Source organism: Saccopteryx bilineata, chromosome 11 (assembly GCF_036850765.1).
Source record: "Saccopteryx bilineata isolate mSacBil1 chromosome 11, mSacBil1_pri_phased_curated, whole genome shotgun sequence".
Taxonomy (NCBI): domain Eukaryota; kingdom Metazoa; phylum Chordata; class Mammalia; order Chiroptera; family Emballonuridae; genus Saccopteryx; species Saccopteryx bilineata.
Genome location: NC_089500.1, coordinates 69,823,381 through 69,844,127, shown reverse-complemented (window position 1 = coordinate 69,844,127; position 20,747 = coordinate 69,823,381). Strand labels below are relative to the sequence as shown.

At 54.6% G+C, this 20,747-nt stretch overlaps 1 protein-coding gene across 3 annotated transcripts; it reads right to left on the bottom strand.

Annotated features, from left to right (window-relative positions):
- Nucleotides 1-233: 233 nt before the first annotated feature.
- DENND2D (DENN domain containing 2D) lies at nucleotides 234-18,783 on the bottom strand. 3 transcript variants are annotated; one of them, XM_066246350.1, is made up of 12 exons: nucleotides 18,559-18,783; nucleotides 13,988-14,163; nucleotides 13,010-13,122; nucleotides 12,214-12,283; nucleotides 11,413-11,490; nucleotides 9,598-9,738; nucleotides 8,058-8,206; nucleotides 5,152-5,329; nucleotides 2,243-2,284; nucleotides 1,753-1,825; nucleotides 1,183-1,422; nucleotides 234-733 (listed from the first exon to the last, which is right to left on the bottom strand). In XM_066246350.1, the coding sequence occupies exons 1-12, from the start codon at nucleotides 18,614-18,616 to the stop codon at nucleotides 657-659; spliced, it is 1,395 nt and encodes a 464-aa protein (XP_066102447.1). In that variant the 5' UTR covers nucleotides 18,617-18,783; the 3' UTR covers nucleotides 234-656. The 3 variants fall into 3 exon arrangements, with proteins under 3 accessions (XP_066102447.1, XP_066102448.1, XP_066102446.1); XM_066246351.1 differs by lacking the exon at nucleotides 18,559-18,783 and adding an exon at nucleotides 14,789-15,589 and having other exon boundaries at nucleotides 8,058-8,122; XM_066246349.1 differs by lacking the exon at nucleotides 18,559-18,783 and adding an exon at nucleotides 14,789-15,586.
- Nucleotides 18,784-20,747: the final 1,964 nt, after the last annotated feature.

The following is a 20,747-nucleotide window of genomic DNA, read 5'->3' as shown; positions in this document are numbered from 1 at the left end:
CCCCGGAACCTGGAACTGCTGCCCTGTCCCCATTGCTAGTGCTGCTTGTACCTGGATCCCTTACCTTGCCCGGTGGAAGTGGGGCTGCTGAACCCTAGAATTTGGCCACAGCCCGAGTTCGGGGCCGCCGGGACCTGGCCCTCCACTTCTTGTCCAGTTTGTCCTCACATCCGTTTCTTGTTTTGTTGTTCTCCCCCAAGAGCGGAAGCCAGAGATACACATATAAACAACAATAAGATTTTCGTTTTATTCTTACCCTCACATGTCCACAGACCCCCTCCTATGTGGCGAGCCTGCGCCTTTCAGCCCCAACCGCGTTCTCGGGGGAGGGTTTTGTCCCGGCGGCTCCTGGGACAGGGCAGTTAGAGCAACGTCGAGTCTCTGTGACACCGGCACTGCCGGTGCCTGCCCTGGGCCACCTCGGCAGAAAGGGAGCCCTGCTCTGTGAGCACAGAGGTTGGAGCCTTCCAGAGTCTTGAGAAAGCTGATCCCAGGGATCCCAAATTCAAGACAGCAGCTTGAAGCCAGACCTGGTTTCCAGGACTTGGAGGAAGACCGGATTCGGGGATCGCCAGCCTTGCTGACCCTGCCGTGTTGGCCAGGGTCGAAGTCCACCGTGGGCCTGGAGGTCCAGTCACTCCTGTTCCCCACAGTTCTTATTTCACAGCCTTTTCTCTGGATTTCTTCTGTTTCTTCTGTTCCTCATATTCAAGTATTTTCTGTTGGAAATAGCCTGTGGGTTCAGATGCAGGTGTAAGAGCGCCCAGTCTGGCCAGGCAGACCGACGCGCTCAGGGGTGAGGGCCAGAAACACCCTTCCTGTCCGCTCCCCGGACTCCCCCCGCCCTGCACCCACATTCTTGCTGGGGAATTCCCATGCCCTCACAGGCCTCGGGGGAGCCACACATTCCAATCAGACTCATTAGTAGGAATGGGCTCCAGACTCAAAGAGCAAAGGGCCTCCTGCTGGCTCATGGGTAGAGCAACTTCTCCAAACCGTCAGCCTGGGTGCATTTCCTTAGGTCTCCGGCTATTTCTGCCCTACCCCACCTGACAGGATCACAGCTGTTCTGTGGGACCCTAGAGGGAACTGCTGTCACCTCCCCACCTCTTCCTAGGGCCATACTTCCCTTGGGGGCAGTGACCTCATGGACTTAGGTGACAGGAGGCTCTCTTTGCATACCTGCAGGAGGGTTCTTGCTCTTCTCAGCTTCCTGGATGAAAAGAGAGAAGAGCTGTGTCTTCACAAACTTCTTCACGAATCGGCGGTTGGCCTTGGAGGTCAGAGCCTTATAGAAGGCCCGTTCTTGGAAGTGGCCTTGCCCGTTGGCCTCCCGCTTGATATAGGAAGCATAGTGACCCACAGTCTTGACAAAGAACTGCACAAAAGGGCCTGAAACATTCTCGTTGGTTTGTTCTGAAGCTGCAGGGGACAGAGAGAGGCCATCTCAGGGCAGCGGAAGGATGGAACGACCCACTGTCACCTTGGAGGGGCTGTCACTGCAGGCCAAAAGCTCAGGAAAGGGATAAGGGTAAGGTTCATAATTACAGACTCATTAAAATGGGAGGCTGGGTATGGTTCTCCACCTCCGCATAGGAAGAATAAAGCCTCAGACTTGCCCCGGGATCTTGGCCCCTGGGTCTGTCTGAGGCCTGCTGACCAGGTTCATGTTTGTTTTAGAAGGGAACAAGCTGGGAATCATACCCTCAAGTCCTTTAGAGAAACCCAAAATAAGATGGGTCTAGGACTTACTTTTTAACTGACCAAGAGAGTCCAAGATGTCATCCTGAAGCTTGGGTGGTAGGATGTCTTTTTCATCACCCACCTAGTAGGGGACAGAGTCGGGGATGCTGTGTGAAGGGAGGTGCTAGCAGGAGGCCGTGTGTTCCGCACCCCTGCCCCCCACCCCCCCCCACCCCCAGTTCACAATCCGCCGCGCAGGAGAGAAACGACAGGCGCTCCTTCTTGGTCTTCAGTTTGAATGAACATCAGCAAGTCTCCTTTCTCCCCCTGCGGTACTTGGTTTATACCCTTGCTCCGGAGGCACTAACACTGATTGCCTTATCATGAATTTATCTCTGTTTCTGTCCCTTGTGGGCTCCTCGAGAGAGAGGACAGGTCTCATTAGCATGAGTTCTTGCGGGACAAAAGGACTTAAGTTGAAATAAGTGGCACGTGGATGGGACTGGGATGTGATTGAGTTGGGGGTGGACCTGCAGGGGGTCCGAACCCAGATACTCACTGACATTAAAAAGGTTCCTTCACACAGATTCACCAACAGGACCTGAAAAAAAACCCAAAACATAGGCTGGGTTGATCTCTTCCGCTCTCCTGAGAACTCAGGAGGCCCTACCACCTCCATTTCTGCCTGTGTAGCAACAAAATCAGCACCTCCAATTCTCATTTCCTGTCTGAGGCTCTCCAGTCTCACGGGTCCCCAGCTTGGAAACCTCAGTTCCCTTCCTAGGGAAAGAGTATTGGGGGGAAGGGAGGTGAGGTAGAAACGGAAGTCATAGCCAGTCACTCCCTTAATTAAGTAACTGCTACTATAGACTGGGCATTTCAAACAAGATCCGTGCCTCTGCACATCTATCTCCATCCTCCCACAGTCCTGTGGAGGCAGGTGCTAAAACCCACTCTAAGAAGTTGCCTGAGGTCCTACTGCGAATATGCAGGAGCCGGCTTCCACACCTAGGGCGCCCTGTTCTCAGGACGGCATCCCTCTCCCTGCTGCCTTCGGCCCCCTCCCTCGGGTCGGCTTTAGGACAGGGATGGAGAGCTTTTCACCTTTTCATGCTTGCAACAGCTTTTTGTAAAACTGCGTGGAGTTCCGGTCTAAAAACTCCCTCGGAGCTTTGGGAAACAGCAAGAGAAGGAAATGAACGCAGGGTCAACAGGAAGAGGGAAGGAAAGGCAGTGAGGAGACCACGTGTCCATAAGCAGCAGGCCAGACAAGGTCAGGGCTGGATCTTGGGGGCCTAGGCTCCCATACCCGCTCCACCATTGCTCCAGGGGCCTTCCCCAGTTGGATTCCGACCTGCAGATCGGTTTCTTTGATCCCCACCGCATTTTCAAATCATTGTATTCGTGTCCAGTGTGTAAACTGGAAATTTTCACATAAAATTTGGATCCGGGGCTTCTCCTGAAGGAAGCCCAGCAGCGGTCCCCATTTCTAAAGGATGACATGTGGAGGGAGCTGAGTGCAGCTGCCCCGTGTGGGCTGGGCACATACTCCGCAGTTTGCCGCAATCCCACCCACACCTGTGTTGGTCACTTAAATGCCTATGGGGCTCCTCTTTTCAGTGTGGACTCTTGCTCTTGACAACAGGGTGAATGATCCCTCGGTGTTCCCTCTTCCAAATAAAAGAAAAAAGAGGGACCGGGAAGTGTGCCAAGAGACAGAGCAGCCACTGTAATTATCCATCATCAGGGGACAAAAGTTGAACTAGTCCAGGCCTGATTCCATTGAGCACATCAGGCTCAGATACCTTCATTCCGGGAAGGCTGTTTGTTTTGGGAGGTTGGGAGCTTAAAAGAGTGTGGATGAAGAATTGTTTTGTGTGAAGTCATTCCCCCAAATCTTTCTAGTATTTGGGTATATTACTGTCAAGTCATCCCTTCCAGAGAGTTTATATGGGAGGCAGGGACTCCCTGCACACCCACCGTAGGCCCTGCCCACTTCACAGAGCAGCTGCTGAGGCAGAAAACAGGCCAAGGCCTTGGAAGGCAGGAGCCAGGTTCTGCTGGCCTTGGGGTGTCTTCCCACCCACCCCGCCATCCGGGGGAGGAGCCACAGCTTCTGAGAAGCCGGAGCTGCAGCGTCAGGAAGTTTCATATTAATGGTATTGGGACATTTTATGTCTTATTGCTAAACACGGGGCTGATACTGTGTCCCAGTTAGTCACAAGGCAAAGGCTCGTTCAAAGGGCATGTGTACTTAGCAGTTCTGAGAAGAGCTGGGAGGGCCAGGAAACAAGGAAGGGAAACATTTCTTTCCTTCCCAGCAGCACTTTGTACAAGGACTTGGGTTTTCCCTGTGCCGGTTCCATCACTGCCTGTGTGACCTTGGCAATGTCATCGAGTTCTCCAGACCTCAGTTATCTCTTATGTAAATGGGGGAAGTCTTCCCATTGGGGCTAGTTCCAGACCTCTTAGTAGCTTACTGTTAGCCTCTTCCCCGGGTTGGCAACTCCTCTGCACAGAGGCAAGGTTGGCCAGTGCACACACATATACCTAAGTAGCTCTTCTTGCTTGAGATGAGTAACATGCGATCTCTTGAGAGTTCATATTGACAACTCTAAGCAAAACACATTGTGGGTTGTCATTCCAACACTGGGGATCGACAAATGCTACAAATGTCCATTTTCACCACTGAGCGCGTTGGTATGTCTGGGGTGCTGTCCTCGCTGACAAAATCAAAGAGCTACATCCTGATTAGCCAACTGAGCTCATTGGGAAGGCGTCTGCTACAAAACTGTGCATTTCAAGATTCAGTTTTTAGAGAGACTACATTAGTCAGCTCAGTGGTTTTCAACCTTTTTACCCTTGGGGACCTGTGAAAATATGTAGGAGAATTATTTCAGGGACCGCTAAGGCAGAAATCACCCTAAGCATAAGCAAATTCAATTAAGATCACTGGGTCTATAATCTTCATACAACATCAGAGTGGCTGACTCTTTCACGGACCAGCATGAAATTTCTGATGGACCGGCCCGTGGGAGGATGGTTGAAAATCACTGAGATAGCTCACGTCCAAGGAATGTGAGTGAATTCCAGTGGGCTGTGTGTTGCATAGACCAGCTGTGCTTATCCATTCAGATGAGACAGGGGACAGCCCGGAGCCTGCTGTGTGGGCCAGCAGGCCTAGGACATCTAGAAGACCCCTCAATAAGCTACATACTGCCCTTGGAGCCCTAAGGGGAATCATTCAGGAGAGGACTGATGCTTGTGGAGCCCCCCCACGCTGTGTCCACACCAGATGAGGAGCTGTGTGCAGGTGACCTTCCTACAGCCCCTGGGAACTGAGCACTGTCACCCCCATGTCACAGAAGCAGCTCAGGCTTCACGAGGTAAAGCCACTTGCGCCGCATCACACAGCCCTTAGCAGCACGTCTGCCTGGCCCCGGGCAGAGCTTCTTCTCACTGTCCTACCTCTTCCATGGGGCTCTCCATAACCTCCTGCAGGAAACGCATTTGGACTCCAACCATGAAGGGAGTGGGACAGCAGACAGTGGCCAGCAGGCTCTCGGGGACAACCGGGATGTAGGTGTGCGCCCAGCTGAAGGGGTAAAGCAGCGCGGCGGCGGCGTGGATACACTGAGACAGGGTGCTGGGGACAGGGCGCAGAGAACGAGAGTCAGAGGGGCCTCCCTGCCCTCCAGCCCAGCACCCCGCAGTGCCACTACCCCCTGCGGCGCTTCGCCCCGCCTGCGCAGGTGCAGAAGCAGGTCTGGGAGCCACGTGAGTCACACGTGACTCCTCACAGCTGGGCGGGGAGGCGCAGAGACCTCCTCACAGCTGGGAGGCGGAGGCTCCTCTCAAGGCCCTATTGGTTCCTATTTCCCAGCGAGTCTTCTCAGCTCACTACCCAACAAAAACAAAGTGGCTCTAAAGGGAGGAGGGAAGAACAAACGCCTTCCCTCCCTCCGGCAGATCATCAGTGGAGCCCCTTCTATTTGCTCACATCCCGTGCTCAGGATGCAGCGCTGGAAGTGAAAGACACTGGCCCTGCTTTTAAGGAACTCACAGTGTTGCTAAGGAGACAAGCGTGTAAACACTGGGACTCAGCCTCATTTCCTCCTCCTGTCTCTCCACCCCATCACCGATCTTAACCCCTCCAGGCTCCCTCTGGCCTCGCAAGGTCATTTAAAGTTACCAGGTTGGGAAACTGGTAAGCAGTTAACTTGGGAAATTCCTAGATTCCAGGAACCTCACCAGCAATTCCTACCCGGGAAGTCCCATAGAAGTGGCTCCTCTGCCCTTCCCAATGAAGCAGCCCCTGTGTAATTGCTGTCCGTTTCACAGCTCAGGCCCAACTCCTCACCCCCCACCCCCAACCCCCACCCCCAGACCCCAGTCTCCTCTGTTGCCCATTAGCCTTCACGGCTCTTCCTTTCTCCAGGTTGCCCCAAACTAAAGCCAATAAAAACAGAGGTGCGGAAAACAATTCTTATTCCAATTCTTGGTATCAGGCTAAGACTTCCTGAGAGAGAGAGATTGAGTCTCTGAGATTTTAGCCAGGGCTTTGGCTGCCTGGAAGTCTCCTCCCAGCCTGTGTTTCGGGGACCTGAAAACTGGTGTGGGAAGGAAGTGGGGGAGAGGTGAGATTTCCCCGGAGAAAGTGAATGTGTGATAGGGAAGAGCCGCCAACCAGTGCCCCTGTCCAGGCCAGCAGTCACCTGCAGTCACATTCACTTCCTAATGCTGATCTCCCCTGGGTGGGGGTGGGAGGAGCACCTCAGCTCCAGCCACACAGAAACTTCTCCTTTCCTTCCAGGGCTGAGAGGGAAAAAGCTATTTCCAAAGCAAAGGGTTACAGCACTTCCCTCAAAGATTAGCCTACAACTAGGGCCTTGTGTTGTCACTGATGTTTATAGGATGTTCAACCCACAGACCCCCCCATTCCCTGCCCAAGCTTCCTTTTCTCTGAAAGCCATGACATTCACCTGACCCTCTATGGACTAACCTTTGGGTCCCTAACATCCTTTTCTTCTTCTTCTTCTTCCCTAAAAGACGGAGCTAGAGTTGTCAGCCCAGTCTCATCAGCTTTCTCCTCCCCAGGCATGAATAGAAGGCTAACCTCCTACTGTTTTATGACATATTTTTTTTCCTTTTTCATTTTGTCACATGTCCCCCTGTGTCTTTCTCAGACTCAAAGCCCCTAAGAGGTATGACCAAGACATGACAGCGCCCTGCTCCAACTGCACACAGGGATATATACTCAACTGTGAGCTTAGCGTTAAGGATAACAAACAGCTCACACGACTCAGATGTGTCTGGCCCCAGGGTACTAGGTACCCAATGCAAATTAATTCATTTAGTCCCCACCACAACCCTATGAGGTAGGCATAAGCACTCTCTCCATATTACAGATAAGATCACTCCAGCCTAAGGGGTTAAGAACCTCCAGCCTAAGGGGACCGGAAGCTGAGGTGGAAGAGCCCTCGTTCTGCTGATGGAACACCTGTGCTTTCACTCTCTACCAAATTCTACATCCCTTGAGGTCAAAGACCCTGTCTTGTTTGTATGCTCCTGAATGCTCGGCATCGGACAGACAGTTGGCACACAACAAATGTTTGTTGAGTAAGCGAATGGATAGATGGGACGTGTTTGTCATTAAGGAGGATGGACCTGACCTCCATACCATTATACCCCTTCCTGACCTGTCCCCGCCCTCCTTCCCTCCCTCAGCCTTTCAAGAGCAGAATCATTTCTGCATCCACCCTGATGGTCCCCACCTGGGCTGTCCCTGGAACACTTCTCGGCATTTTTAGAGCTAAAACAGGAAACTCCTTCAGGCTTAAGCAACAATCAAGTCTGGAGGCAGAAGCAGGTTTAGTGCAGATCAAGACCCAGAGGCAGCAGGGTGAGCACATGGGTCCTATAACCTGGCTTCCTTTGAGGACCCTCTGGCTGACCAGGCGGTGGCGCAGTGGATAGAGCATCGGACTGGGATGCCGAGCACCCAGGTTTGAGACCCTGAGGTCGCCAGCTTGAGCGCGGGCTCATCTGGTTTGACCACAGCTTACCAGCTTGGGCCCAAGGTCGCTGGATCGAGCAAGGGGTTACTTGGTCTGCTGAAGGCCCGTGGTCAAGGCTCATATGAGAAAGCAATCAATGAACAACTAAGATGTCACAATGTGCAACGGAAAACTAACGATTGATGCTTCTCATCTCTCCGTTCCTGTCTGTCTGTCCCTGTCTATCCCTCTCTCTCTCTCTCTGTCTCTGTAAAAAAACAAACAAACAAAACATACAAAACCAAACAAACAAAAAACTTGAGGACCCTCTGGCTATGCCCTTGAACCTAAGGTGAACTGCTCAGTGGCAGGACCCACCTGAGACCTTCTGCCAGGAAGATGATTCTTCTCTCCAGCACGGCAGAAGCAAAGATCTGAAGAATCTGTTCAAAGCGGAGACACCGCAATAGAGAACTGAAATCCACGTGTTCTAGATGGGAGTCCAGGGGCCGCGTCAGGGAGATGAACTTGGGGAAACCCGAGAGAGAGGCTGTCACCACACTGAAACATCATGCAGACCCCAGAAGGCTGGGCCACTGCCAGCCTCCATTGTCCCCACAGGAGTAAATCTGATCCTATCTCTCCCTTGCTAAAACGCCATGCCCGGTTTTCCCGGTCTTGGGAATCACGCTGACATTATCGTACCTAGCATGGCCCACGTGGTCTTGCCTCCCTACGCGCCGCGCTGAGCACACTCCACCCCCATGGCCTGCTTCGTCCCACCACCCCCTTCCTGTTCCGCGAGCATGTCGTGCTGTTTCCAGCCCGGGGTCCTCCCCAGGTCAGGCCCTCCCCTGAACTGCCCTTCTCCCTTCATTCCTGTCCTCCCTGGAGTCAGCCTTCCATGGCCAGCCAGGGCAATGTGCATCCTCTGTGGAGCACCCTTCCCCCCCCCCCCATCACAATCTTGAAACTGTTAATTAGATATTTGTCTGTTTCCTTATCTAACATCTGACTCCCCCACTAGACTTTTAGCTCCATGACGTCAAAGATCATGCTCCTTTTATTCACCACGTTATAGCCAGAAAATAGCAAAGCTGGGTGCCTAGCGAGCATTCCATTTCTTGAGTAAGTCAGAAAGCCCAGACCTCCCCTGCTTATTATATGGGGAGGCCAAGGTTCAGAGTGACACACAGCTTATCAAGAGAAACAGGGGTCAGCAATGGACTTTTATTATTATTATTATTATTATTATTATTACTGATTGATTTGGGGGGTAAGAGACAGAAAGAGAGAGACATCAATTTGTTGTTCCACTTATTTTTTATGTACTCATTGGTTGATTCTTTTATGTGCGCTGACCGGCAATCGAACCCACAACCTTGGCCTGTCCCGATGACATTCTAACCAACTGAGCTAACTGGCCAGGGCTGGAATTCTTAAAACAATGTTCTATTTGCTGCTTTGTCTGCTCAGAGCCTTAAAACAATGGCATCCCCCATGTGGCATGGGTGGAGACTCAGGGGTGGGAAGGTGAGAAAGAGACGGATGGAGGCCATAGGTATAAATACAAGACAGACACAGGAGGACATAAGGGTGGGGCTGGGGACAAGTGGCAGTTTGGGGGTTGGGGACAAAGTCCATTCTAGCACCAGGAACCTCAGCTTATATGGTTTAGTTTTAGAAACAAAAGTCTTGGTGGCTTGAACAGTGACTAGGTCCTTGTGAGCATCAGGTTGGGAGGATCAGAAAATTTGGATTAGATTTCCAGCTCTGCCAATAATTCAAGCCGAGACCCAGTCCCTGCCTGGCTCAGTTGCTCTGTATGTTAACTGGTAAATGGCAGGACAGTGACAAGAGGTGCCACAGGAGCCCGCCCCTCCGGCCAGGGCGGGCCTCACCTTTGTTTTCAACCTACCTCAGTGCCTGAGTCGGGGATGAAACTCTTGAGGGTGACAGTCTTCCCTGGAGCAGGGAAGGCCGCCTCCCGGAGCCCCTGCATGAACGGGTAGATGACAGCCATGGAAATCTGATGCCTCTTCTCCACCTCGTCCAGGATCTGTGCAGAGAAGGACCACAGGAGCCGTGGCTCAACGGAGAGCGATGGGGAGGCTGGCAGAGGCCCCCTGTGTGAGGCTCCCAGGCTGGTCCAGCCAATCTACACGGACCTTCCAGGCCCCTCCCCCAGCCAGGCCTCCCGCTCCAGCCACAGACCAGACTACTGCTCTCTCCTGGCCTTCTCTACATCCTCCCTCTACCAGTCCATATTCTTCCCTTCTCCTCACACCAACACCAACTCCCTTCCCCCCGGAAGTCATCCCACTGTAAACTCATTATCCGTGGTGACACCACGTTCACTTGTGCTGGTTGGAGTGGGAGCCTTTTAGGAAGCTAGTCCTCTTGGGCACCACTCTGCCCGCCAGCTTCCACTGGGTGCTACTCCCCAAGGCCAAGGCCAGCCTCTGTCCCTCAGCGCCCTGCACGGATGAACACTCCCCCCCAAGCCAGGGCTGACGGAGTTCCCTGCCTTTGTCCTCCAAGGCACCTGCTGGGGGCACAGCACACTGAAGCTCTTTCGTGGCCACCAAGACACGCTACATCCATTCCCAGGGCCTCCTCTCATCCCCACTCAGATGCACTGGCTCTCAAACGAGCCCCAGCGGGAGAAGTCCTGGAGGCCTCCATGTCCCTTCTGCCCTGGAAGGAGTCGGAGGAAGCCCGCCATTGTATAATAATTGTCTCCATATTTCTTTAGAGCAGCAGTTCTCAACCTGTGGGTCAGGACCCCAGCGGGATCGCCTAAGGCCATCGGAAAATACATAATGCATATCAGGTATTTACATTCCGAATCATAACTGTAGCAAAATTACAGTTATGAAGTAGCCACCAAAATTATTTTTTGGTTTGCGGTCACCGCAACATGAGGAACTGTATTGCAGGGTCACGGCATTAGAAAGGTTGAGAACCACTGCTTTAGAGCTCTGCCTTTCTCACGGGGATCACCTCACCGGAGCCTCACACCTGCCGTGAGACAGGATGGTGAGGGGACATTAGATGCATTTGACAAATGGAGAAACTGAAAAATCCCCAATTCATAACCTGGGGCTCCCTGCACGGTCCCCTCTGCTGCTTTCTGACCTGACTGGAGACGGGGCGGTGGCACTGGGCAGGAGAGACAGTCTCCTACGTTCAGTTCTCACTTTTCTCTAAAATCAAGTGGAGCCGCAGCCCTTGCCCACCTCAGTCCTCCCACAGGGGTCTCGCCTGACCTGGGCTGTGAGGGAGGCATCTCCTAGGGCAGGGGTCCCCAAACTTTTTACACAGGGGGCCAGTTCACTGTCCCTCAGACCGTTGGAGGGCCGGACTATAAAAAAAAACTATGAACAAATCCCTATGCACACTGCACATATCTTATTTTAAAGTAAAAAAACAAAACAAGAACAAATACAATATTTAAAATAAAGAACAAGTAAATTTAAATCAACAAACTGACCAGTATTTCAATGGGAACTATGCTCCTCTCACTGACCACCAGTGAAAGAGGTGCCCCTTCTGGAAGTGCGGCGGGGGCCGGATAAATGGCCTCAGGGGGCCGCATGCGGCCCGCGGGGGGGCCGTAGTTTGGGGACGCCTGCCCTAGGGCTTAGGGAGCACAGTGGGCTGGCGGGCAGCCATGCAGAGCAGGGAGCCCAACAGGCCCAACAGGCCCGGGAGGAATTCGCTCCAGCCCTACCTTGGAGAACAAGCCGAAGCAGCCGATGCAGCTGATGATGCAATACACCTTGGGGAGCCGCGGGCCGGGGCCGCTGGGCTGCAGGGACAGGGAGCCTCCGTCAGTGCCGCCGAGTCCCCAGAGCCTCCGCCGACTGGGGCTGACGGGCATGGGTCCGGGGGCTGGGGCTGGGGACCTCGTGGGGGAAGGTGGGCCGGATGGAGGAAGGCCTGGCCTGCAGAGGTCCTGTTTGTGGGACACGCACCAAGGAGGCCAGAGCGGCCACCAAAGTCAAAAGGAAGAAGGTGGCTGCGAAGGGGCCGGCCGGCTTGTGGGCAAGCACCTGCCATGATCTGGGGTCGGCAAAGAGACGGGGCGAGTGTGCTGCATGGATGAGGAAACAGTGAGGAAGGACGACACTGTAAAAGTGACCTGAAGAATCCTGGAAGCCCAGAGGTGTTCCGGTTCTGATCTACGCTCTGGGCGGCTCCCGGGCCAGGCACCGAGGCCTGGGTAGGGAAGGCGGAGAGGGGTAGGTTGGAGCCCCCTACCACCGAGGGGGCAGCTCTTGGAAGTTGGGAGAGCAAAGACCACAGCAGGGCCAGCAGAGGTCCCCTGGGCAGGCGGGCGAGGAGGGGGCATGTGTCCCTGGTCCTGCGGGGCTGCAGAGGGGCACTAACATGGCAGCTGGAGCTGGGCTGTGCTCTCTCTACAACCACCACTGCCAGGGGGCCTGGGCTCCTGCAGCTGAGGCTTGAACAAGCCCAGCTGTGGAGCCGAGCGGGCTGCAGAAAGAAGGGGGCAGTTCTGAGCTGCACAGACCAAGAGGCGCCTGCAGTAGCCAATCTTTCTGCTCCCATCCACGTTGGTCAGGACGAAGGAGAAGGTCTCCCTGAAAAAGAGCAGACAGGATTTTCATTTGCTCAACAGATTGTGAAAAAGGAAGGGGTCAGCATCGGGGAGGGGGCGCCCAGGGGGAGTGAGGAGGGCACAGGGCAGTGCCAATTAGCCACGAGAGCAGTCATAACACCAGAGATGTATTACATGCTTATTGCTGTCACACTCCAAGTGCATCATCTCATTTAACTTTAAAAACAACCCTCTGAGGTAGGCCCGATCATTATCCCCACTTTGGAGTTGAAGGAGCTGAGGTCGAAGGAGCTGAGGTCGAGGGGGCATTTCTTATTCAAGCCCATTCAGCTCATGAGGGCTAAAGCGAAATTTCGAAACCAGGCAGTCAAATTCCAGGGCTCATGGTCTGAGGGTCTTTGCGATCCCACCTTCTTAAAGGCCAAGGGCCTTCTTCTAAGTCTAGCTTCTGCCACTAGCGGAGTCAAAACACAGACACTGTCTGTCACTCCTGGCCCAGAGGCGAGAATCTTGCCCATCTCTGCACAGACATAACTGGTCCAACCCCGTTAGCTAAGATCCTTGGCCTTGAGGGCCGGCCCCCAGGCAAGTGTGGGTTATGCATGAATCAACTGAGTCCCTCCCATCAGGAGGAAGGCTGGTGAGAAATGGGCAGACACACCAGGTGAGGGGGACAGGCACCCCAAGGCTCTCACACTGTCCCTTCTCTGCCGATCCCGGAGGCCCCGTCGCAGGGCCAAGCAGTTACCTGGAATACTCGGTGAGTGCTGCCCACTCGTTCCCATCTGGGAAGCAGAACAGAGGGATGGCGCTGAGCAGTCGCTCCTCCTCCTCCTGCTGGCCCCGAAGCAGGTTCTCCCGCTGTAAGGAACAGGAAGGAGACAATGGTGGATGGTGCGGCTGGGCCGCGGGAGAAGGCTGCAGGGCAGGCGGGTCTCTTCTGAGGCTCCAAAGAAGTCTGAGCATAAGCTTTTCCACTGGCGTGGGGTCAAAGCGTGCCTCGGCCTATCACTCTGCACTGGGACTTCATTCTGAGGCTGGCTGGAATGACCCCATGGCTGGACCCCCTGGTCCAGCTCTACATGAAGCTGAGCTAGATGCAGGGTCCCGGGGATCTGTGTCATCAGCATGAGGGCCAGGGCTACACCCGGGCCCAGAGAGGCCCAGAGACGGCCCGGCTTCCTGCGAGGACCACGTCACAGGATACCACATCAGAGAAGAGAAGCAGCCAGCTCGCTTGCTGCACTTTCAGGGTTAATGAGAATCTCTGTCACCCAGTGCAGGAGCCGGAGGCCCATGAGGAGCCCAGCGCGTGGGCTGTGGCCACGGGCTGGGCTGAGTCTGGCCACCAGCTGTGCGGCTGTCCCACCCACCCCAGGGAGGGGATTCCTGCCAGGAGCTCCTGCAGAAGGTAATCCTCTCCATAGAGCAGGGTGACTGGACATGGAATCTGGGAGAACTAGGGGGTTCCAAAGGGGGCGGAAGAACTAGCCTAGTTTCCCGGCCAGGGAGCCCAGGTCAGCTCCTCACAAGGCAGCCAGACCTAGATTCTGTGGCTGATAGAACACTGGGGCTGGGCCTGCAGGGAGCAGGAGCAGGCAGGCTCAGGGCAGCTCCGAACTGGAGCCAGCCCGGCCCGCTATGGCTACGGCGAGAGCGAGGGTACCCCTGCTGTCTCTCAGACGCCCCATCCTCTGTCTCCCCTGCCCCCTCCTGCAGCCCTTACCTTGGGAAACTGGTAGGTGATCGTAGGCTCATAGTCGTCCCCTGACCGCTTTTTTTTGAGGGAAACAACGAGGAGGTATTCAAAGAAATGCTGTCCTCCAACGAAGGTGGGCAGACAGGGCTCCTGGGCCCTTTCTGGTTCCTTTGCAGCTTCCCCCGGGTTGTCCTGGACAGATCCTGAAACCAAGACACGGGGCCGCTGGCTACCTCACAGATCCACGACCCAGGTGGAGACTGCGCGGCTCCAGGCGGCTTCAGCACCTGAAGGCCGGCCAGCCGAGACTCTGAGGTCCCTGGAGCCAGCACCTGAGGCTCTGGAACGGGGTCAGAGCCAGCTGGGGAGTTTCCGTGCCTGCCCTGGGAGATGTGAAGTCACGCGGAGCCAGGAGAAAAGAAACCACGGATTTGAAAGCCAAGGAAATGTACCAGGGAGGCCCCCTGGGAGGCCCTGTGCCCCAGAGTACCAGAGACTCTGCCGACCCATTGGGTGCCCAGTGCAGTTGCTGAAACACTATGCCCAGTAGACCAGCACTTACTAAATCAGAAGAGGCTCAAGGGCCATGTGGCTGTGACCACACAACCCCCCACCCCCAACACACACACACCCGGGGGCATGACAGGCTCTAAAAACCAGCAGGGAAAGCCTCCCAGCCCAGTCACATGGGGACTAGGTGGAGGGCAAGATTTAAAAGGAAGAAGAAAAAGAAGTGTTTCAAGGAAGGAACAGCCCCATGAAAGAGAGTCACGGCGGGGTGGGGGTGGGGGGGTGGGGTGGGAAGGAAGTAGGCAATCCAGTCCAGACCTGCTCGGAGTCGAGGAGGCCGTTTGCGGAACAGCCTGAGCATCCCGCCTACCACTTGTCCTTCCATCTTCCCGGGCCTGCGAGGCATGGAGCTCTGCCCTCTCCTCCGGCAACAACTGGCTACAGAAAGCCTGAAAAAGCGGCCGCTGCTTCAGGGTCCGGCCCCAGCGCTATGAAGACAAGCCCCACGCTGTCTTCCTGATGGGGGAGCGCAGTTTCCATCTTGGGCACCCCATGGTTGAGCAAGAAGGATGTGACGGGACCCAGGAAGGCGGCAGGAGGCTCGCACTGACAAAGGCAGCATCCTGGCACAACAGCTCAGACCTCAGCTCCTCCCAAGAGCCCCAGGGTGTGGTGAGACAAAAGGTCATGAGCAAACACCTCCAAGGCCCTGCTGCTTCTGGGCTAAGGGCTCTGAATTCTGGGCTGCAGGTTGGACCGGGTTTATTTACAATCTCTGGTGAGTGGAGAATGCCAGATAACATCAGACTGTGGGCACTGGGGCCTCACTAGACCCAAGACCTGGATCTTCTATCCCCATTTCTTTGATTCTTGGGGCCTTTCACTTCTCAACCTGGTCGACAGCAGTCCCAAACCCCTGCAAGGACATCTGCCGCACACTGGGACGTGCAGGACTTTGGGGCCGCAAGCAAGAACACAGGACCAAACCCTCCCCTCAAGCTGTGGGATACCGCAGCTCTCCCTGACATCTACCAGGAGAAATTCTAGTACGAGGGAAACCTGGAAATCAAGGCGAACCGAAAGCCTTCTCTCCCGGCGGTGACACAGAGAGCAAAGTCTCCCTCCAGGCTGGAACGTTCCTGACATTTCAGGTCTGGCATGGAGCATCACTCACCCTCACAACACCTCCTGAGACAGACTTCTCTCACTGGGATCTATTGCAGGGTCCCAGCAAAGAGTTCCTCTTGCAAACAGAAAGCACTGACTCAGGACATTCTCCCTGGCCTACAGTAGGGAACTGGTTGCATCAGCAGCCTGAGGGTCACTCAGTGACAGTAGAAAGCATTCGGGTTCTCTGCACCCCACCCCCACTCCTGCTTTTTTCCCTGGGTTAGGTCAATGGTTCCCCCCAAGCAGCTGCACCTCTTGGGGATCTAGTGGTGTCTGGAGGCTGTGTCTGGGGGCTGGGGGAGAGATAAAAAAAATAGCAATAAATCACACAGGAGCCTCATATAAGCCCCGAGTGAGTAAATGCACAATGTAAGGGAGAAGGACTTTGGCCAGGAAGCTGTGCCTAACAGAAGTCAGGAGGCAAAGGCAGTTGGTGACAGTGTCTGCCACACCTGCAGAGAATTAGCAGCCTGCTGGAAGAAAAAGGGATACTGGAATAGATACGATGGCTGCCTTGCTCTTAAGAGCTTTGGACCTGGCTTTCATGGGACTGATAGAAGCAAGCCCTTAGCAGCCCCACCATTTACTCCCATCACAGTAAATAAGGACGTTACACATACTGTAACAATGAGAACAGTGACCCAGAACACAGAACTCTCGCCACTCTTTGCTCGCACACTGCACAGGTTTGTTGCCCATGCCTCACCACCTGTCTAAGGAATAAACATCTTGCTGATACAGATGGGGAAACTGAGGCGCAAAGTAGGTCAGGGACTATTGACAGAATCTGTTGGGGGTGGGAACGATGAGAATCCTAGACCCATTCTCCTGCCTTGTGGGTGCAGTACACACAGAACATCCCATAAATGTGTGATGCCTCCTGTTTGCAAAGGACTTTGAGAACCAAAATCATTTCTCTGATCATTCCAGAACCTCAGTAAATTATTCCTTTGCTCGAATCCTTTGAGTTGCAATGTACAGCCCACTCCCTTCCTGCTTCACCAGGAGAGCCAAGAGAACAGCAAAACTCACCAACTCAAACAAGTAAGTGACAAGACTTCTGGCCTGAGGCCCAAGGAAGCCAGAAAAAGATAGCTCTCCCCTATCTTTCCAAGGGGGTTAGCAGAAGAGAAAACACCCACCACACACACATATTTCATATAGGTCACCTCATTTAATCCCCAGTGCCCTGGAAAGGAATTCTTACCTGGGGTTTTTAATTGAGGAGGGAGCCACCCTTTCCAAGGAAGAAAGTAGTCTGGTTACACTTGTTCCTCCACCAGGAAGCTCCTCCCACAGCCACCTGAGGGAAGTCCCAGACTGGCTAGAATATAGGTGAGCTGAGTTTCTGGAACCTTCATCTGAAAAGCTGGCCTTCCCTCCTCTAGCTCAGCTACTCTCAACCCAAGACCACCACCCTGATTGCCACTCCTTCTACCAGGATGATTTACACATTTGTATGTGCCCATGTACTCACACACACACACATCCTCCTACCGCACAGCTGCCTCGGAGGGAGGGGGACTGCAGGAAAGTGGAGGACAGACGGAAGGTACGGAAGATGACAAAGTCACACTCTCATGACCTGGCAGCTGCCTGATGTCAGTACAGGTAGTACTGGCTGCTCATCTTCCACTTCCTCCACCTCCAGGAAGCTCCTCTGGGCACAATCATCACCTCGTTTGGGGGGCCAGGGTGGGTGGAAAGAACTGGAATGTCGCCTCTGGGCTGAATGGCAGACCCTTTCATTCACACCGAGGTCTCCGGGGTGAGGGGGGCCAGGAAGGAGCAGGCCAGTGCTCGCCAGAGAGGAGAGCACTGCAGCTCTACCCTGCGTTCTGCTCTGGCCACTGCACACTCCAGACCTCTGTCCCCACCCGTGGTCTCTGACCTCTCTGCCTTGCCTGGGGTGATATGACAGATACTGGAACCCCATGTTTAGGGAGACTAGCAAGGCTGGGATGATAGCAGGAGCACTGAGCTCACCCCCAGTCTTCCCACCTCTGGGGCTTGGTTATGGGGGCACAGGGTGGCTTCACTCAACCTATTGATTCGCCAGTGCTAGAAGAGGTGGTCCGTACTGTCCAATCGCTCTCTCCGCCACGCACATAGGGACCTTCGGGCTGAGTACTGAGGGCTCTGGCTGCTCAACCACCGCACTGGCTAGTGGTAAGCAGCAATAAATGTTTGCCAATCGATTGAAGAAAATGAATGAATTCCTAACTGCCTTCCTCCCAAAGCGCAGTGGCCCTGCGCAGGAGGAAATGAGCATCGACTTCTAATGCGATCCCCACAACACTGGGAGGACTTATCCTCACTTCACCGCCGGGAGGGGGGGGGGGTCGGGGAGGCGGGACTTGCGTGGTTCACACACTCGAAGGAAGCCACAGAGCAGGCGCCACCCCAGCTCTGCTCTTGGCCACACTCTCGGTGGCCCCTTGACTGCCTTGGGCGGGGGTGGTGCGTCGTCCCGGAGACCAGTTTTTCTGGCGGGTGGCTAATTTGCGGCGCAGGGACGAGTCAGGGGGCGGGGCGGCGGGCACCCGCGGGCTGAGGCGGGGTCCCCGGGAGGGCGCTCCATGCACTCTGTGGTTGCACCGCAAGCTTCCTGGCCGGAGGACACGTGGCCCCGGGGCCCCACCACGGTTTCCTCTGCCCTGCCGCCTCCCACTTCATCCCCTTTGGCCTGGCCGCTCTTCTGACCTCCGACCTTGTCCTCACCTGGCGCTGTCCACCCTTACCTGCGCCCTCTCCGCTCACCTGAGCCCTGCCCAGCCCTCCCGAGTGAACGACAGACTGCTCCCGGATCCCGACCCTCCGCGCCTCTTCCCCGGCCTCCGCCGCGGTCACCTCGTGTCCTGGCCCGGGTCCCCGTGCCACCCCCGCGCCCTTGGCCCGCGCCCCTGCCCGGCACTAACCCCCACGGCCGCGCTTCAGTCTCAGGCTGGCTCGGAGGCGACGGCCGAGCCCATCCATGGCCCTTTGGTGCCCGGCGCCCGGTCCCAGGTCCGCGCCGGCCCCGCCCCCCGTGCCGACCTCCGGAGGGCTGACACTTTCACTTTCACGCGGGGGGAGAGGCCGAGGGGACCCGCCCCGGGCGGGGCGGCGCACCTTCCGGACTCGGCCCAACCCACGGCGCACCTGGGCGGGCCCACTCTTTCCTTGGCCGGGCCGAGCGCTGCGTGGGGTGACAGAGGGCGCTCGACGCGCGTCGGGGCGGGGCGGTGCCACCTCGCTCCCACCCTCCGTGAGCGCCCCGGGAAGTTCGCCTCTCTAACCCCGCCGTTCTCAAACGCGCGCGGGGTCCCGGAGAGGTCAGCCCAGCACGGGCTAGGAGTGCCAGTGGCCGCCCGCGCACCTTCCAGACCGGTCCCCACTTATCCCGTAAGGGGATCGCTTTTTCAGCGCGGTTCCGCCTTTCCATGCCCTCCATCTCTTTCCCTGCAACTGTCAGTTCCAGATCTTCTGCCGTGCTTGTCCTTCTAGCGCGGGCGTCTGTGCCTGCTCTGCTCAAAGCCCTGTTCCACTTCCCCCCAGGAACCAAGGGGAACCGAGGACAGCCAGATGGGCTCCTGGGCGGGGACTGGAGATGTGGCCAAGGGTCCAGACCCTGCCTTCGCTGTGTCTTTTTTTTTCTCTTCAATTTATTGCAGTAACGTTGGTTAATAACATTATATAAATTTCAGAGGTACAACCTTATAATTCAACATCTCTTGTGTGCTCACCACCCAGAGAAGTTTAATTTCCTTCCATCACCATGTATTTACCCCTCTTTACTCTCTTTTTCTTCCCACACACCCCTTCCATCTGTTGTATGTATCTATGAGTCTGTTTTTTGTTCGTTTTCTCCTTCACTGGATGACTACAGAAAGATGGAGCACCTATATCTGCACCCACCCTCACTCCTGCTTTTTTTATACGGTGGAATACTACTCAGCCACAAAAAGATAAAATCTTGCCATTTGTGACACGGGTGGGTCTGGAGGGTGTTATGCAAAGTGAAAAAAGTCAGATGAGAAAGGACAAGAACAGTATGATAGCACTGATATGTGGAATATAAAATAAAAAGGAACAAACCAGCCAGCGTGTTCCTGATCAGATGAACAAAATGTGGGTAGGCCCTGTCCTGCCCCCCTCTCCGCACTGACGTGTCAAAGATAAGGAACAGAAAGCTCTTTGTAAGCTCTTCTGTAATACACATGTAAGGGATGGTGGTGATGGTATAGTTGCAGCTATTCACACTCCGTTTTCTAATCCCAAATCCCAATGCAATCTTTCAGCTCCTCCTGCATCCTTCTCATGTCTACTGGTTTCCTCCAGACATGCCCAGACCTCTAGCGGTTGTCAGGTGTGAAAGTCTGCATCTGATAAGCCCCACTTGCTCCCAGGGCAACTTCCCTGGCTCCCTTCCCCTCCCAGGACCAGAGTGAGAAGAGTGGGAGGAATAGAGTCCTCTTCAGTTGCTCCTTCCCCAGAGGTATTAGCCTCAGTTTCAGGTGTGTGAGGCGGAGGGAAGAAGACGCTCTGGCGGTAAGATGTCTAGGATCTATAGATGTGACCCCCCCAAGCTGCAGCTCCCTTCCCCCTCTTGTGCTTGGCCTCCAGGTGACTCTCTTGTCACAGACTATGGGTGAGCAGAAGTGAGGAGTCCAGCCCTGGTATTAAACTGTCTAGTTTTAGCCCTGAAATTCTAAAAGTCGCCTCTACTCTGGGCCTCTGCAATTTTGTACTTAATTACACAGTGTATTTCTGTTCCCTATTCTTGGTGTATTCCCACGTACAAGGGCACATGTCTTTCCCAAATACCTTCTCTTGGCTGCCCTGTGTCTTAGGCATCTCTGGGTAAATTTAGAACTTCTTCATGATAACCTCATCCAATTGGTCGAATATTATTGTGCCTTAATTTTCCCAACCTATTTTAAGGTGGTCCCAACCAAACTACTTCTTTCCTTTCAAAACTGATGAAGAAATATGTGCACATGTACACCAAAAAGATCTGCACAAGAATGATCCTGGAAACCCTGTTTGAAATAGCTTCCAATTGGAAATGGCCTCAAATGTTTATAAATAGTGAAACAGATGAATTGTAGCACATCCTTACAATGGA